The sequence below is a fragment of the Artemia franciscana genome, chromosome 4, assembly GCF_032884065.1.
Source record: "Artemia franciscana chromosome 4, ASM3288406v1, whole genome shotgun sequence".
NCBI lineage: Eukaryota > Metazoa > Arthropoda > Branchiopoda > Anostraca > Artemiidae > Artemia > Artemia franciscana.
Genome location: NC_088866.1, coordinates 51,395,915 through 51,412,560, shown reverse-complemented (window position 1 = coordinate 51,412,560; position 16,646 = coordinate 51,395,915). Strand labels below are relative to the sequence as shown.

The following is a 16,646-nucleotide window of genomic DNA, read 5'->3' as shown; positions in this document are numbered from 1 at the left end:
GAAATTTGATATTTAGAAGGATATCATGTCTCAAAGCTCTTATTTTAAATCTCGGCTGGATCTGGTGACATTGGGGGAGTTTGGGGTGGGGGAACCTAAAATCATGGAAAACGCTTAGATTGGAGGGATCAGAATAAAACTTAGTGGGAAAAATAAGCAGAAGTCTTATACGTGATTTACATAATTGGAACGGATCTGCCCCTATGGGGGGGGGGTTTAATTCTAAAAAATTAGAAAAAATGACGTATTGATAACTTACGAAGGAGTGATCGGATCTTCATGAAACTTCATATTTAGAAGGAACACGTAACTCAGATCTCTTATTTTAAATCTCAACCAGATCCAGCATCGTTGGGGGGGGGTCGAAAATCTTAGAAAATACTTAAAGGGGAGAGATCAGGATGAAACTGGATGGGAAGAATATAAATCTGTCTATGATACGTCACTGACATAACCGGACCGGATCTGCTCTAATTGGTGGAGTTGGGGGGGGGGGGCAATTTTTAAAATTGAGGTATTTGTAACTTACGAAAGGGTGAACAGATCTTAATGAAATTTGATATTCAGAAAGATCTTGTGCTTTAAAGTTCTAATTTTAAATTCTGACCAGATTCTATGACATTGGGAGGAGTTGGAGGGGGAAACCGGAATTCTTGGAAAACGTGAAAATTGGGGAATTTTTATCTTACGAATAGGTGATCGGATCTTAATGAAATCTGATATTTATAAGGAAGTCATGTCTCAGAGCTCTTGTTTCAAATCCCGACCAGATCTTTTGACATTGGGGGAGTTGGAGGGGGAAATCTTAGAAAATACTTGGAGTGGAGGAATCAGGATGAAGCTTGGTGGATAGAATAAGCAAATGTCCTTGATACGTGATTGACAGAACCGTACTGGATTTGCTCTCTTTGGGGGGGGGGGGTTTAATGATTTGGCGAGTTTGGTGCTTCTGGACGTGCTAGGACGATGAAAATTGGTAGGCGTCTCAGGGAACTGCACAAATGGACTTGATAAAGCCGTTTTACCAGATTCAACCATCTGGGGGGCTAAAGGGAGAGAAAAAATTAGAAAAAAATAGGTATTTATAACTTACGAGTGGATGATCGGATCTTAATGAATTTTGATATTCAGAAGGACATCGTGACTCAGAGCTCTTATTTTAAATCCTGACCGGCATTAAGCCTCTGATTTTCCTTTTAAATCAATCTATTTGTTCTTAGAAATTTGTTAGAGCTCATACCATATGAGCTCTTGGCTCATAGCTCTTCTTGCCTCGTCACAAGTGCCATATGAGCTCTTAGCTGTTGTTTTTATTTCTTAGTTTTGGGAGACATGTTTGGAGTTAGACAAAACAGCCTAAGTTATTCTAATGCAGAATTCTGGTTATAAGCAATGGCAATTTGAAGCTACTAAATTATTAGGGAAACGGTTACATGCGCCATTTTTTGAACTGGATAACCTAGAAAAAGAGACATCAAGAGGTTCTCCAGATAGAACAGCAAGTGTATTTGTTTTTTAGTAGTATACTAGATTTTAGTAAAGTAAGTTCAAAATTGATTTTAATATCAAGCTGATGGCTCCGCCCCCAAGAAATGGACAACCAAAAATTACCTAAGGAAATCTGGCGTCATCTTCTGGATGAGTTGTGCATGAAAAAAAGGTCAATACCTAATGTATGTTTCCAATTTCTGATAATCACATTGACCCCCATATCAGCCTAATAATATTGGCCGGTCAATATATTGGTTGGACCTTCACCATAACCAAGAAAATTTAATGCGTACAGAACTCTTTATTTCAAATAAGCAAGTAAATCCTTTTCTTTAGCATTTATGTTACTCTGCTGTGATAACTTGACCCTATCCCTTCCCCCCACAAAAGAAAAAAAAACAATAAAATAAAATCATACCAAATCAAATACAGAATAAGCATATAGAAATATAACAATAAATTCTGTTGGATATTCTAAACCATATTTTCTACCTGTATTGCTGGTCTACCCAGAAACATACCCTTTGCAAACGGCATAACCTCTGCGGCCCCAGACCCTGAATTACGCCAAATGCCCACTGTTTACATAGTAAAAAGGATGAACAGACCTGATCCTGGCTCTTGGCTTAAAACTCTCATAGATCATATCTTGAGCCTACAGATGACCACAATTTTATTGAGAAGGGGTTGTTCATGGGAACCGCAAGGGAAGGTGTTTGTTTTTTTACCTGATCAGTTTGGAACTTGTATCCTTAAGCCCATGGGTCAAGCAAACTTTTTTTTTTTTTTTTTTTTTTTTTTTTTTTTTTTTTTTTAACGACTACGGTAATCAAATGTAAAACAAGGGCAACTTAGGACAGAAAGAAAGATATTCTTTCGGTAAAACTGAAATGAATCGACCTGCTTATCTTCTATCTATATAAATAAAAATGTTTTGTCTTTCCGTCTGTCCGTCTGTTACACTATCTTCTATAAAAAAAAAACAGAAAAAAAAAACTAAAAAAGGGGAAAAACTTGAAAAAAACTAAAAGAAAACCATAAAAAGGAAAGAACTATCTTCTATAAAAAACTGAAAAAAAATAAAAGAAAACTAAAACAAAGAAAAAAACAAAAAACAAAAAAAAACTAAAAATGAAAAATACTAAAAAATAAAAAAATAAAAATTAAAAAAAGGAAAAAGTAAAAAAAAATTCATAAAAAGATAATGTCTATTCGTAATTGATATAGCTAATCTAAATGCTGGCACACTTCATAAATAAAATTTGCAATTATCTGCAAACAAAAAATACAAGATAAGTCACAACTGTAAAATCTTTAATTTTTCACAGCTCTGTTTATAAGACTGTTCCCAATTCTTCACTATGCGTACTGATATAATGTAATAGATAATAGGCATACAGAGAAGGTTTTTTCATCCGAAGTACCTTTAATATCCTTCTTTCTTTTTTAATTTGAATAACGTGGAGTCTAATTCCAAGTCAGAAATACGAAAATTTTGACGTACAGAACTCTTTATTTCATACCTGTTAGCAAAGCTCAATTCCGGACCCATAAAATACGATAAAACGAGGCAAAAAGAAAAAATACATATAGGATATTTTATACCATATATTCTTCCTGTATTTTGGAATATAGACAGGATTGTCCAGAATCCTCTTTTGTTTTTATTTGTCTTACTTTCCCATAAAACGCTCAATTTTACAGATTTAGGAGTTTTCTAGGGGGTAATTGTCTTTGCCGTAGGATTTTCCATAGAGGTGAATGTCAACAGGGGGAAATTTTTTGGGGGAGGAGGTGAATAAGTCAATGCCTCTTCTTCGTTTTCTATTAGATGTCTCTTTATACTTCTATAGCCGTCAATGAAGATATGCACAACAAAGTAGCTCTTTCTACAGAGGATTCAGTCAAACGCAACTCTTTTTCTCGTGCTCTGTTATGGGTCTTTGCGTTTACCCCCTTGAAGATACCCCCGCGGCTGGCGGGTCTCCAATCACTTTTTACTTATAAAAAGAGGACTAGAACACTCAATGCATTAATCATTCTCCGAAGTATAAACATGAAATTTATCATTGAGAAATATTAATTCCTGAGAAACATATTGAATACTGTTTAAGATATGAAAATAGCATTGAATCAAACGAAAGAGATTCGCTTTAATTGCATGACAGAAATTAAATCTAAAAAAACAATTTTTTTTAATATCTACGTGCAAGTTTTTTTTAAATATCTACGTGCTTTTGAAATTAAAAAAGGCCTGATATTTAAAATATAATGCAATTTTTGAAAAAAATTGCATATAGTGACAATATACGATAACGACAGTTGCAGTGCCTACTAATCATAGCCAGCGTAATAGCGCTGCCTAAGTAGAGAGCGACTTCATCATAATGTGTTTTTTTTCTAACCACGGGACTTAGTAGAGTAGGAATTATTGAAGAAGCTTCGAAAGAGAGTCGTTCAATGGGAAACTGAAGATTCTAATGCCCTTTTCAAGAGCAAAAAGTGACTGAAGGGTAACCAGACCCTCCTCCCCTCTATGCCCATAATTTCCTCAAATATATGTAATCAAAATTTATGAAAGCCATTTTGTTCAAAAAAATTAAAACATCCCGTAATTATATCATTGGGAATGATAGCCCCCCCCCACATCTCTGATGTCAAGTGCTATAAGTTACTCCTGTTGCCAATTATTTGCTTATAAGATTTTTGTGGAAAAGGTTGCCGAATGAACTTTTGAGGGGGCTTGTTTGATTAAAAGTAAGAAGTTGTAGTGTTTTTTTAAGAGTCGAAAAGTGATCGGGGGCAACTAGCCTCCCCCCTTCTCTACGCCATCTTTTCCCCCAAATGCATCCGCTGTAAATTTTGAGGTACTCATTTTGTTAAAAATAATTTTTTGATTATATAACAAGATTTTGGGGCTGAAATATTCCCCCCCAGAGGCTGGGGCAGATGGTTGTAAGTTATGTCTGGGGTTATATAAGCTTTTTTGGATGGGGTGGTCGTATAAACTTTTGAGGAGGCTCATTTGATTTGACATTGAAAGTTCTAGTTCCCTTTTAAGAGTAAAAAGTGATGGAGAATAGCTAGCCGCCCGGCCCCCTGACCACCTGTCTCAAATTATGTCGCGGGGGCATGTAATGTTTTATGGATGGGGTAGTCGTATAAACTTTAGAAGAGGCTCATTTGATTGAAAATTGAAAGTTCTAGTTCCCTCTTAAGAGTCAAAAGTGATGGAGGACACCTAGCCCCCCTCCCTGCGGACACCTTCTTTTCTCTAAACTCATCTTATCGAAACTGTGAGATAGCCATTTTGTTCAAAATAGTCCAAAGAACATATAGTAATCCCTCCAGGGTTGAAATAACCCCCAGAGCCCAGGGTCAAGGGTTGTCAGTTATGTTTCGGGGGCATAAAAGGTTTTTATCGAATGGGTGGTCATATAAACTTCAGATGCCTTTAGAAACTTTTGAAGCTCTAGTGCCTTTTTTAAGTCACAAGGGATTGGAGGGTAAGTACCCCTCATACCCACCATTTATCCAAACATATTCAATCAAAATCATGAGATAGCTGTTTTGTTCAGTATAGTTGGAAACAGTATCAGTATTAACAAAAGGAATAAATATCAATGTGAGCATATTAAACTCACAATCAACGTTCAAACAACTTACTGATAATATCTACTGATCAATCAACTTACTGATGATAATATCTGCTGACGACACTAGATTTAGCAATTTATTTTAATATGAATAATAAGACACCTGTCTATGATGCTCCATTGCCCCGCTAGCTGCGGATAAAAAAAACGAAAAAAATATGCTTTTGATGCAGAATATTGTGGATTCAGCCACTTTCCTATTTTTTCAAGCCAATGGATTTTCTTTATTGTTAAAGCCAAGGGACTGTAATCTTATATCTCTAGGTGTTTAGACAAGAGGGTTCTAATGGTGCACTTTATGTTTAGGGAACATGTGACATCGTTTTCAAGAGTTTTGGGCTGTTGTTTTGTTTCTAAGGGACGTGTTCCCCTCATACTAGGTTGTAGGTGCTGCTGAAAAACCCAAAAAACAAATCATGTCCAATCATAACCAGTAAATACACAAACATCAAAAACAAGAAGAACAATGGGGAATTCTTTTGTAAGACAATGGAAATCTAATTTGAATGAATGTTCACTATGTTCAAGGCCCGTCCTCAGCAAAACATAACTATGTAAAAGAAGAAAAAATTACAACAACTTACGACTAATAAAATGAAAATGAAATTAAAAAAAATATTTATTCCAAATGCATTCCATTGTATTACGAAAAGAATTTCCTATTGTTTTTTTTTGTTTTTGGTGTTTGTGATGGAAAGGCAATGTGGTCTTCGTTGTTATTTAACCAATAAATATCACAGCCTAGATAGACCTTATGCAGATTTATCATGGCTGCAGTGTTAGCTGCAACCTAGTAAGAGGTTTAACATAAAGAACGAAATCCAGCCCATAGTAGTGGTAGTTCAATCCAAAGGACTGTAAGTTCCCTATGTAAGATTACCAGAAATGGGGATTCTAATGATGAACTTTTTTATTTTGATGCGACACCATTTTAAGAGTTTTGAGATATTGATTTTGTTATTATGGGACGTGTTCGTCTGGTACTTGGTTGAAGCTACCACTGCAACCTTGATTCTTTACCTTACAAGTCTGAATTGCAAGAAACGAACCTCAGAAAATGAGGCAGCTAAGTAAGTTAAATATGGCGGTATGATCCAGAAAAGCAAATTTTTAGAAGATACTTGCACTATATTAACTTTTAGTTAATAGTTTTCCTTACTATGGGCTTCGACTCGTCTTTCATTGCAACCACAACCATGATTACATAATAACTTCAGAGATTTTGAACTGATAGCTTAAATACACTAAATTTTACAGATGATTAACCTAAGATGCCTCAAGTGAAAAATTACTTTTCTTGGGTATGGTGCCATACCTAACTTACCTCGGTGCCTGATTCTCTGAGCTTTGTCTATATTATTCCAAAAAGAAGAAAAAAAAATATAGGCTTGTCCTGTTTGTATCAAATCGAGAAAACAGCACTGCAGCAACTGAAAGGAACTGAATGCAACTGAAATGCCACAGAAAGGAACAAATCTTGAGCATACAGAAGGATGACTGTCAAGTTGTCTTGTGATCAAAATTCTAAGAAAGTAAAATATGACAGAGAAAAAAAAAGATATTCAACAGATCAGGGGTATGAAGAAGATCGACAGGGAAAAACAACATGTCAAAGAGTGTTATTATAATGTTGAGAGCTATTAAAACAAATTTAGACACAATAGCCTTTCTCATTGTAATTGGTTCTTTACTAGATTCCAATGGAGAAAAAGACGACAAGTTTTTCCTGTGTGTGAAAAACTGTATGCTCGTAGTTAATTTTTTTTTGCATCCACAGCTAGTTGGGCACTGGAGTATCGTAGAGAGTTGTCTGATTGCTCATTTTTAAAGAAATTCCTCAATCGAAAAACCGAAAAATTTAAATAGCAATTTGTTCAAAAATAGTCCAAAGATGCTTTATCTTTTAAATAGTCCAATGAGGCCTTTAGGGTGGACGAAACACCTAGAGTTTTGGGATATGAGTTTTGAGTTATACACCAGGAGCATATAAGGTTTCTATGGAGGGGTGGTCCTGTGAACTTTGGAAGAGGCTCATTTGATTTGAAATGTATATTTCTTGTTCCCTTTTAAGAGTCAAATATGATGGAGAGCAACTAGCCCCCCCCCTTGACATCCTCATTTCCCAAAACGCATTCAGTTGAAATTGCGAGATACTCATTTTGTTACCGATAGTCCAAAAATCATATAACAATGTCTTTAGGATGAGCACAATCACCCAGAGCCCTTGGACAAGGGTTGTAAATTATGTCCGGGGCATATAAAGTTCCTATGGAATGGGTAGTTGTATAAATTTTGTATCGGATGGAGCTTATTTGATTGGTATTTGGAAGTCTTAGTGTCCTTTTTAATAGTCAGAAGTGAATGGAGAGCAATCAGCCCCTCCATGCCTTTCATTTCCCAAAACATATCCGATCAAATTGTAAAACAGCTATTTTGTTCAGCATTGTTGAAAGGTCCAGGAATTATGTCTATGGGGATGTCAACCTCCCCATAGTCCTCAGGACATGGGTTATAAGTTAGGCAATTCGTTCATTGTATACACATAGTATATGTTATTGAGAAAGGTATGCATGTTTGAACTTTACTCTCCAAGAAGACGAAGGGTATACAGGTGATCCTTTCAGAGAATGTTAATGAGAGGGTTAAATAACTGAAAACTGGTTATGTGTATGCGGATTGTCAGGAAATGATAAGGGAGGTCATCAAAAAGGAATAATTGTATGCTACCAATAGTACTACAACTACCCCCACTACTCCATTTATAGTAGTAAGGGGGAAATACGAACTAAATCAAAAATCACCATGTGCATGTAAATTGTCAAAATAGTATAACTCCAGAATTGATTTGCGTGTTAAGTTGAAACTTCCAAAGAATACATAAAGGGAAAGATTATCTCACCAAACGGCAATATGAGCACACTACTGCTAATAAATACGTTCGTAAAAAATTATAAGTTCTAACTGCCTTTTTAAATAACCAAAAAATTGGAGGGTAACTAGGCCTACTCCCCCGCTCCTTTTTTCTGAAAGTCATCCGATCAAAACTATAAGAAAGCCATTTAGCCAAAAAAAAAAATCAATATGCAAATTTCGTTTGAATTATTCATGTGCGAAGAGCCAAAATCAAAACATGCATCAATTCAAAAACGTTCAGAAATTAAATAAAAAAAATGTTTTTTTTTAACTGAGAGTATGGAGTGACATTAAAACTTAAAACGAACAGAAATTACTTCGTATGTGAAATGGGCTGTTCCTCCCTCGACGTCCCGCTCTTTACGCAATTTTTTTTTACTATTTTAAAAAATAAAGTTGGGGATAGAGTCAAGCTTTAGAGTCAAACTTTAGCGGGTTCTATATGACACAATTTTTCAGGTTTTGTGTCTGTATATCTCTGTATCGCTGATTTACTTTTGCATTTATTTTTTTTTGCACAATAATAGTACATATGATAAATCTTGTCGAATTAGGTGTGGGCATCAACAGTTCAGTTTTATTGTACATAATTGTATATTTTCTGCTCGGCTTACTTGTATTTATTTTCGTCTTTAGGTGGCTCAAATTATACGTTACTCTGTTCATCATTGATAGTGAGGACATAATATTAACATTGCTTCTATCTCGGCTAGTGCAACTCTGAAAACCAATATATTCACAATATTGGAAAATGTCCAAATCACAATATTGGAAAATGTCCAAATCAGCAGAGTGCACTTTAGATACAACAGTTGAAAAGATGAACACCTCACATGCGTAATAATTTCTGTTCGTTTTAAGTTTTAATGCTGCTCCTTACTTTCAGTTAAACAACTTTTTCATATTTATTTTTTCTTTTTTTTTAAATGCTAGAAAATTCTGTGCACTCTTCATGGAAATTCTCTTCCCCCATGACAAATTCCTCCGTGTTTCTCTCAACATAACCCCCTCCCCTCAAGTTTATAACTTGCAGCGGCTCCTACGGGGACTGCGGGGGATAAGTCGTCCCCAAAGACATAGTTATTAGGTTTTTCGACCATGTTGAATGAAATGGCAATCTCAGAATTTTGATCTGGTAACTTTTGGGGAAAATGGGCATGGGAGGGGGCCTAGGTGTCCTCCAATTTTTGGGTCACTTGAAAAGGACACTATAACTTTTAATTTCCGTCACAATGAGCCCTCTTGCGACATTCTAGGACCAATGGGTCAATACGATCACCCCTGGGAAAAACAAAACAAATAAACACGCATCCTATCTGTCTTATGGCTAAAAATACAAAATTCTACATTTTTGTAGATAGGAGCTTGAAACTTCTAGTGTAGTGTTTTCTGATACGCTGAATCTGATGGTGTGATTTTCGTTAAGATTCTATTACTTTAGGGGTGTTACCTCCTATTTTCTAAAATACGGCAAATTTTCTCGGACTCGTAACTTTTGATGGGTAAGACGAAACTTGATGAAACTTATATTTTTAAATATATATTAAAAATTTTTCTTTTTGGTATCAAAATTTCGTTTTTTAAAGTTTCGGTTTCTATTGAACCGGGTCGCTCCTTACTATAGTTCGTTACCACGAACTGTTTGAAAAACCTCACATTATTCTTTCCAACAGTTCTCTTTTCCTACTTCAGAATGAGGGGCTATTGCCTCTTTAGAAGAATCATAATTCGCTTTTTTAGCGTCATTATCCATTCCACTACAATTTTTCCTCAGAATCGCCTCAAGACTCACACTTCAGACCTGTCAAATCACCGAGGAAAGACATAGCACGTTTTATTACATCAGTCAAAGTCATTTGACCTGTAACCACTTTTGTCTGGAAACTTCTTGAACTTCTTTCAGTATGTCAGTTACTTTCGTGACGTCTTCATGCTTCATCAAATTTCTAACCAAATTGTTAGAGATAATTACTAAAACTGAATAAAACACATCGTACATACACCCAAAATTAACTTTTGCCTTTAAAACTGTTTACAATATGCAGTCTCCTCCCACACAGCTAATAAAAACGACTCCTCAGCCAAAATAAGTGATGAATTTGGCAGTCTGTCTTCTTGTCTCTGGATAAAACGCTTGTTGTACAAACTATCATAGAATGACCGGTAAAAATTTGTTTTTGCTCTTTTTTCATATATGTTTCAAGTACATTATTTCTTATGTCGCTATAAGGCGGACCGACCCTTGAAGACGCAAAGAGGAGGATGCATTGGAAGAAAAGGGTCGACTTGTGAAGAATTTATAGCAAGAATTCATTTATTAAAAAAAATCGGGGGAAAGTGAATGAAAGTGGAAGCACCTGTAATATCTGTTTCTGTCCTCCGTAATATCTGTTCTCCTATTCTGTAACTATCTGTTCTCCGAATTCAGCCCTTTGTGGGCTTGTGAAAGTGATTAAAAAAATATCCGATCTATCTACATCAGTTATCTGCATTTTATGGAATAATAATTAGGTACTTTTCTATTAAAGCTGCCCCACTCAAAAATTCTTTGTAAAACTCGAGACCAAACCAAGAACCGGTTTTTCATCTGTCTGTATTAAGAGACAAATAGCTTATCTAGAATATTTGTAGCTGGCACATTATGCATGCATACCCGCTGTACTTTACTCTCCCCCCTTAATGTGTAAATATATATCCTAAATTTGTTTCTTAAGTGTTATATTTTTTACCTCCTTGTTAGCTGGTACACACTCGAAAATTTGTAGCGCAAACATGAGACAACAATCGGTTTTCACAGTCTTTATACCAGACAGTTAGCTTCGGTTCGGTGGGAAACTAAATTGTAGTTATAATTTAGTTTAATGTTTATTTGGTATTTTTGTTAGGTTAGTTTAGGTTAATTATTTAATATAATGCGGTCTGGACTAACCCCCCTCTCCGTTTCATAATCCTTTGTTGTAGTTTCCATAATTTTGTTGCTAAACTATTATATTTTCACCATGTTTTGGTATTTATCGTTAGTATTAACGTAATACTGAGTGGGATCGCTATAATAGAAAAGTATCAGAATTGTTTTATTAACATGTTTCCTTCTGAAGAGGCCAACCACAAAATTAGTCCTTTGTATTATTTTTTTTTCTAATGAAGATGCAAAAAGCACTCTTTAAAACTAACTGGGATAAGTTGAATATGGGTTTTAATTAAAAAAAAACATAAACATACACTTAACACAATTGCTTGTACATTGATGCACGTATGGGCCCGTAATAATTGCACACTCTAAATACAGCGCGGTTTCATGTCTCCTCCAATTTCCGTCCCGAACCACCATCAATTATTAATAGATTTAATTCAACTTTTACTCCACTCATGCCACTTTAAGTTTCAATCTAAAATGCAATAAATAATAATATCAACAATTCTAAACATAATAACAAAATAAATAGTTACAATAATAAATTGGTACTTTTTAATTGTACACTCACTCAAGTGCTTCGTTTAATTAGAACCTGTTTGTTTGACGCTCAATCCAAATGAAATATCACAAAATATTATGAAGATATAATACTTTAGAAACAAATTTGGGCTATATATTTGCACATTAGGGGGGAGGGGGTAAAATAGCTGGTCTGCATGTAATATGTGTTAGGTATAATGATTTTGCAGATTATAAAGTAAGAATTGTTTTCTAATTTCAAACTGTCCAAATAATTTACCCTCCGCCTCCCTAATGTGCAAGTATATAGCACAACTTATATATTTCCCATTTATTGTGTAACTTATTTTTGTCTTGTCTCAAGCTAAGACACAGCTCAGATATACAATACAGTTATGAAAACTCCTATCTTGCCCATGAGAAGCTTTTGGTACAGAGCTCTGAACTTGGCGCCTCCTAGATAGTACTACAACACAATAGGAGGGAACGCAATGGTGTTTTCTTTGTCCAATTGCTCCGACTTTTAGATTCAGACTGCCAGTTTTCTGTCTCCAGCCGCTAGCGTCGCTACCGCGCACTGTGTCCCAAAAATAAATCGAGTTTTCATAACTGTACTGTATATTTAAGCTGTGCGCTAAGCTGAGAGAACTAACCCTCTAGACTAACCCTCTAGGGATAGATCTTTAAGTTGTAAAATTTGTCCAAGGTTTACCCATGCTTTTGTTATTTGGAAATATGTGGATATTTTTTGGGAGGGAGGGGGGTTTTGTGTTAGGGATGGGCTTAGATGGGGATAAATTCTGTCTGGAGGGAAATTTCCAGGGGAAACCTTACACCAGAGAGATTTGAAAGAATTCCTATGAGAATTTCTTTTTATTTGTCTTACTTTGTCTTTGCCTTTTCACTTTTGCACGTGGAGAAGTTCCGGGAGAATTGTTCGACAGCAATTTTCTGCGTGTTTGGATTTCCAAAATGTAATTTCCATTGAACAAAAGATTTCTGGAGTGAACAGAAAAACGAGTAGAATTTTTTGTCATCACTTCCCCATCAGGAGATTCACTTTTCACTTTTGCACGTGGAGAAGTTCCGGGAAAATTGTTCGACAGCTATTTTCTGCGTGTTTGGATTTCCAAAAAGTAATTTCCATTGAACAAAAGATTTCTGGAGTGAACAGAAAAACGAGTAGAATTTTTTGTCATCACTTCCCCATCAGGAGATGCTGATAAAGTGACAAAATGAACTTTTGCCCTTGACGGTTATTCTTTTAGAAGATTCTATTGGTACCAATAATTCTAATTTCGGCATAACGTCTGAGGGTGCCCGGGGTAAAACTAATTACAGCATCTTTAGTCTTTTTCATAAGTCTTTTTCAAATAAAAGTGTGCAAAGAAGAATTTTTGGCAAGAAATTTTCAGTGAGGGGAGGGGGATTTTGAGAGAGGATGGAATTTTCCGGTAGAAATTATACAGGGGATTGTATTTTACATGGGAGGAATTTTCCAAGAGAAGTTTCCCTTGAGGGGAAGAAACTTTTTATGAAGAGTGGGCTAGATTTAAAGGCATTATTTGAAAAACCATCGGAAATGAAGTAAAAAAACAACAACAAGGTTTCAACCGAAAATAAGGAGCAACCGTTAAAACTCAAAACGAAACAGAAATTATTCCGCATACGAAGGGGTTGCCTCTTCCTCAATACCTTGCTGTTTATCTAAAGCTAGAGTGTGAATCCCAATTTTTTAAGAACGACTTCTGAAACACAATGGCCGTTTAATCAGAATAGGAATCTTTTCTAAAGGGCTAAGAACTTTAGCGAGATGGTCAAAGTATTAAGGAGGGGGCAACCCCTTCATAGAAATAATAAATACTGCTCTTTTTGAGTTTTAAAGTTGCCGCTTATTTTCGATTGGAAAAGTTTTTTTTTTAATTTATTAGCAGTTGAAGTTAAGAAAATGGCCACCAACAAATTAACTTATAGTTGAACAGAATTATGCATAGTTTTTGAAAGTATCGATGCTTCAATACGATGCCTGAAAATATTGATACTCTTTTGTAAATACCGATTGTCACCTAGCTGTGCTTTATTATACCCTTATTAGAATTTATCTATCCGGTCTGACGTCCACTATCCCTGGTCTGGAAATTAAGGGATGTGGCACCAATTGAATTTTTTTCGGGGGGAGGGGGACTAGAATAGATATATTTTTATTTTTGAGGGGGACATTTTGTCTTCTTTTCAGTTTCGTTTGTGAAAATGCCAAATAAAAGCACTTTTCAGTGAAGTACCCCAAAAAATTCATTTTTCAAAATCTAGGAGGGTAAAACCCCCGTCCTACTCCCAAATTGACCCCACTGCCTGAAATACTCATGTTTTATCCTCCTTAAAGACAGGATGGATGAAATAGACTTTGAATTTTTCAAATCCACCAACAGAAACGCCTGAACTGAAAAAACATTCCCAAGGTTTCACTAATCTGCCGCACCTCCCTACCCCAATTTTTCTCTTTGACTGCCAAGCTATGGTTTGACTTGTAAAAAAAGACAAAAATGATCATAACCAACGTTGCCTTAGACCTTAGATCTTATTGCGCCAGCAGAGCCACCTAGGGTATCCAAAAGGCCCTGAATGTCGTGTCTCATTGGTGTAACCGCACAAAATCCCTCTCATTCTGGTTTGGCTGAGGCACTGAGATTTGTTGTATCGTCTTGATAGCTGCTCCAAAGGATATTTTTGGGGTATAAGTCAACCAAACTCAACCAAGTCAAATTTAAGAACACGTCTCTCGACCACAACTTAGATAGCAATACAGTTATGAAAACTCGATTTATTTTTGGGACACAGTGCGCGGTAGCGATGCTAGCGGCTGAACACAGGAAACTGGTAGTGGTATCTAATTGGTAACAGAAAACTGGTATTGGTATATAAGCTGTGAATGCAACAAAAAAAAAATTGCGTTCTCGCCTATGGTGTTGTAGTATGATCTGTGCGTTGGAGCGTAGGCTTGGAGGAGGCGCCAAGTTCAGAGCTCTATATCAAAAGCTTCTAAAGGGCAAGATAGGAGTTTTCATAACTGTATTGGTATTTAAGCTGTGTTCTCGACAAAATTTTACTTTACTGGTTTTAAACGCAAAAGAATCTGCCACTTAAACAAAGGAAATACTCATATCCAATAGAAAGCGGATCCACTTACATTTGACTAAGTGCCTGTTAAGAAGAATCACATTACCAATTTTGATTTCATTGTGTCTTACTTATTTAGTATTTAGTGCCAATAGAATACTTTTAATCTGCATGTTTTTAAAAGTATTGTTATGCCAGTAATTAAAAAAAAAACAACTATTTCATGTTGTTTTGATAATATTGGAGACTCTACTCAAGCACTTCAATGTGTCAGCAGTTTTCGCGACTGAATTTTGCTAACGAATCTCTTATTTTACGACTCTTCGGATGTTGACCATTAATTCGAACTCATATTTCTGTTGAATCGGAGTCATATATATGTAGAATATTGCTAAATCAGTTTTTAAGAAGGAGTTAATTCAATATGAAAAGAGAGACTGCAATTTTGTGCGCGCCTCTACGAGATATAGCGAGAATATTTGGATGGGGATAAGGTGGAAGGGATTTTTTTTTAGCCTAAATTAAATATAGATATCAGTTCAATTTCCTTGTGTCTCTATCATATTGACACTTTTTCCAAAAAACAAGTTTTTCTTATGAAAAGTGATGAGTCCAATTTAATCGGAAATGAGCAAAAATAAAGTCAAATAATTTTCAAGGCGTAAAACGACCACATATCAACATATATAAATAAATGATACCGAAAACGAACAGAAATTTCAGTAAACAGCCGAGACAAACTCAAAAGGAGCGGAAATTAACATGAATAGGGCTGAGACCCCCCCCCATGATTTCTGAAGACCAGAGATTAATTTATACTTTATTAAAAACAAAATGCATATTAAATGTTTTAACTTTTTTAACTTTAATAAATCAAAAGCTATTAAAACTTTATGGAATGAATATCAGTATATGTATTAAACTGTCAATTCATATACGGTTATTGTTTTTTCAAAAAGTGCAAATTATATTCAGGTCTAGTGAAGCCCTGGGGGTTGTCAGCCCTACTCATGTTGATTTCTGCTCGATTGTTAATTTCTGTTCATTTGTTAATTTCTGTTCGTTTCTGCTCTCTGAGATGTCTTATTGGAAACCAGCATAAAAGTGGTGATGCCTCAATCTGTTTAGCCTGAGCCCACCACCTTCGAATCCCACTCCCAACACTTTTTTCTAACTTCCTCAAGACGCTGATGTCTGTTACGTAATAGGGGTGTTTTCTTCAAGATGCAGGTGTTTGTTTACTTATGCAAATGTTTTATTTGAGATTTCTTTTGTTGTTATGTGAAATATTTAAAAACCAGCGAGGGATAGCAAAAACCTTCAGATCCAGCTAATCAAGATGTAAACGTAGGCGTTATATCATAGTCTTTTCTTTAATGATTTAAAAACTGAAGGATGCGAGGGAAAACTTTCAGGGTCCACCAATAGGGAACCTTCAATACATCAGACCCTAGCAGTCAACTCCTAGCATCCAATTTCACCGGCGGCCCTAACAAGAAATTCCAACGGGGGCCTTAGTGAGCAATTCCGATGGGACCATAGCGAGTAAATTCCAACGGGACCCAAGCAGTCAATGCCTACGGGGCCCTAACATCGGATTTTACCGGGGCCCTAGCAGTAACATAGTAATTTCCAATTCTGCCTCACCTAGATCACTCAATCAATTTACATTATTTTCAATCCATTTTAAATCATTTTAACCTCAAACATTGCACTGTTTGAACGTTTACCAACCATACATTCAACATGAAAACAGGTCCTTGGAAATCAAATGTGGTATCATTTTTATTCATTTCACAATGTGAATACAGGTTCTAGACCCAACCTAGATAAATCCATCTATTTATAACATTTTAAATTGAGGTTACATTATTTTAAATGATAATTTTTGACATTTCTTAATTTCGCATCTTGAGCTTTAAGATCGACAAAGGCCTTCTGAAATAATAATTTGATTGATTTGTGAAATAAGAGTTTAATAATATTCTATTTTATCCTTACCACCGATGAAACGTAATATTTTAATTTTTCAG

The 16,646-nt window shown here is 35.6% G+C and overlaps 1 protein-coding gene across 1 annotated transcript in view; it reads left to right on the top strand.

Annotated features, from left to right (window-relative positions):
* The first annotated feature begins 10,096 nt into the window (after positions 1-10,096).
* The window catches only part of LOC136026557 (uncharacterized), a 36,626-nt gene continuing 30,076 nt past the window's right edge, over positions 10,097-16,646 (top strand). The window contains exon 1 of the mRNA XM_065703242.1: positions 10,097-10,223. Within this exon, the coding sequence (XP_065559314.1) occupies positions 10,217-10,223 (7 nt within the window). The 5' untranslated portion in view covers positions 10,097-10,216. The remainder of the gene's footprint in view (positions 10,224-16,646) is intronic.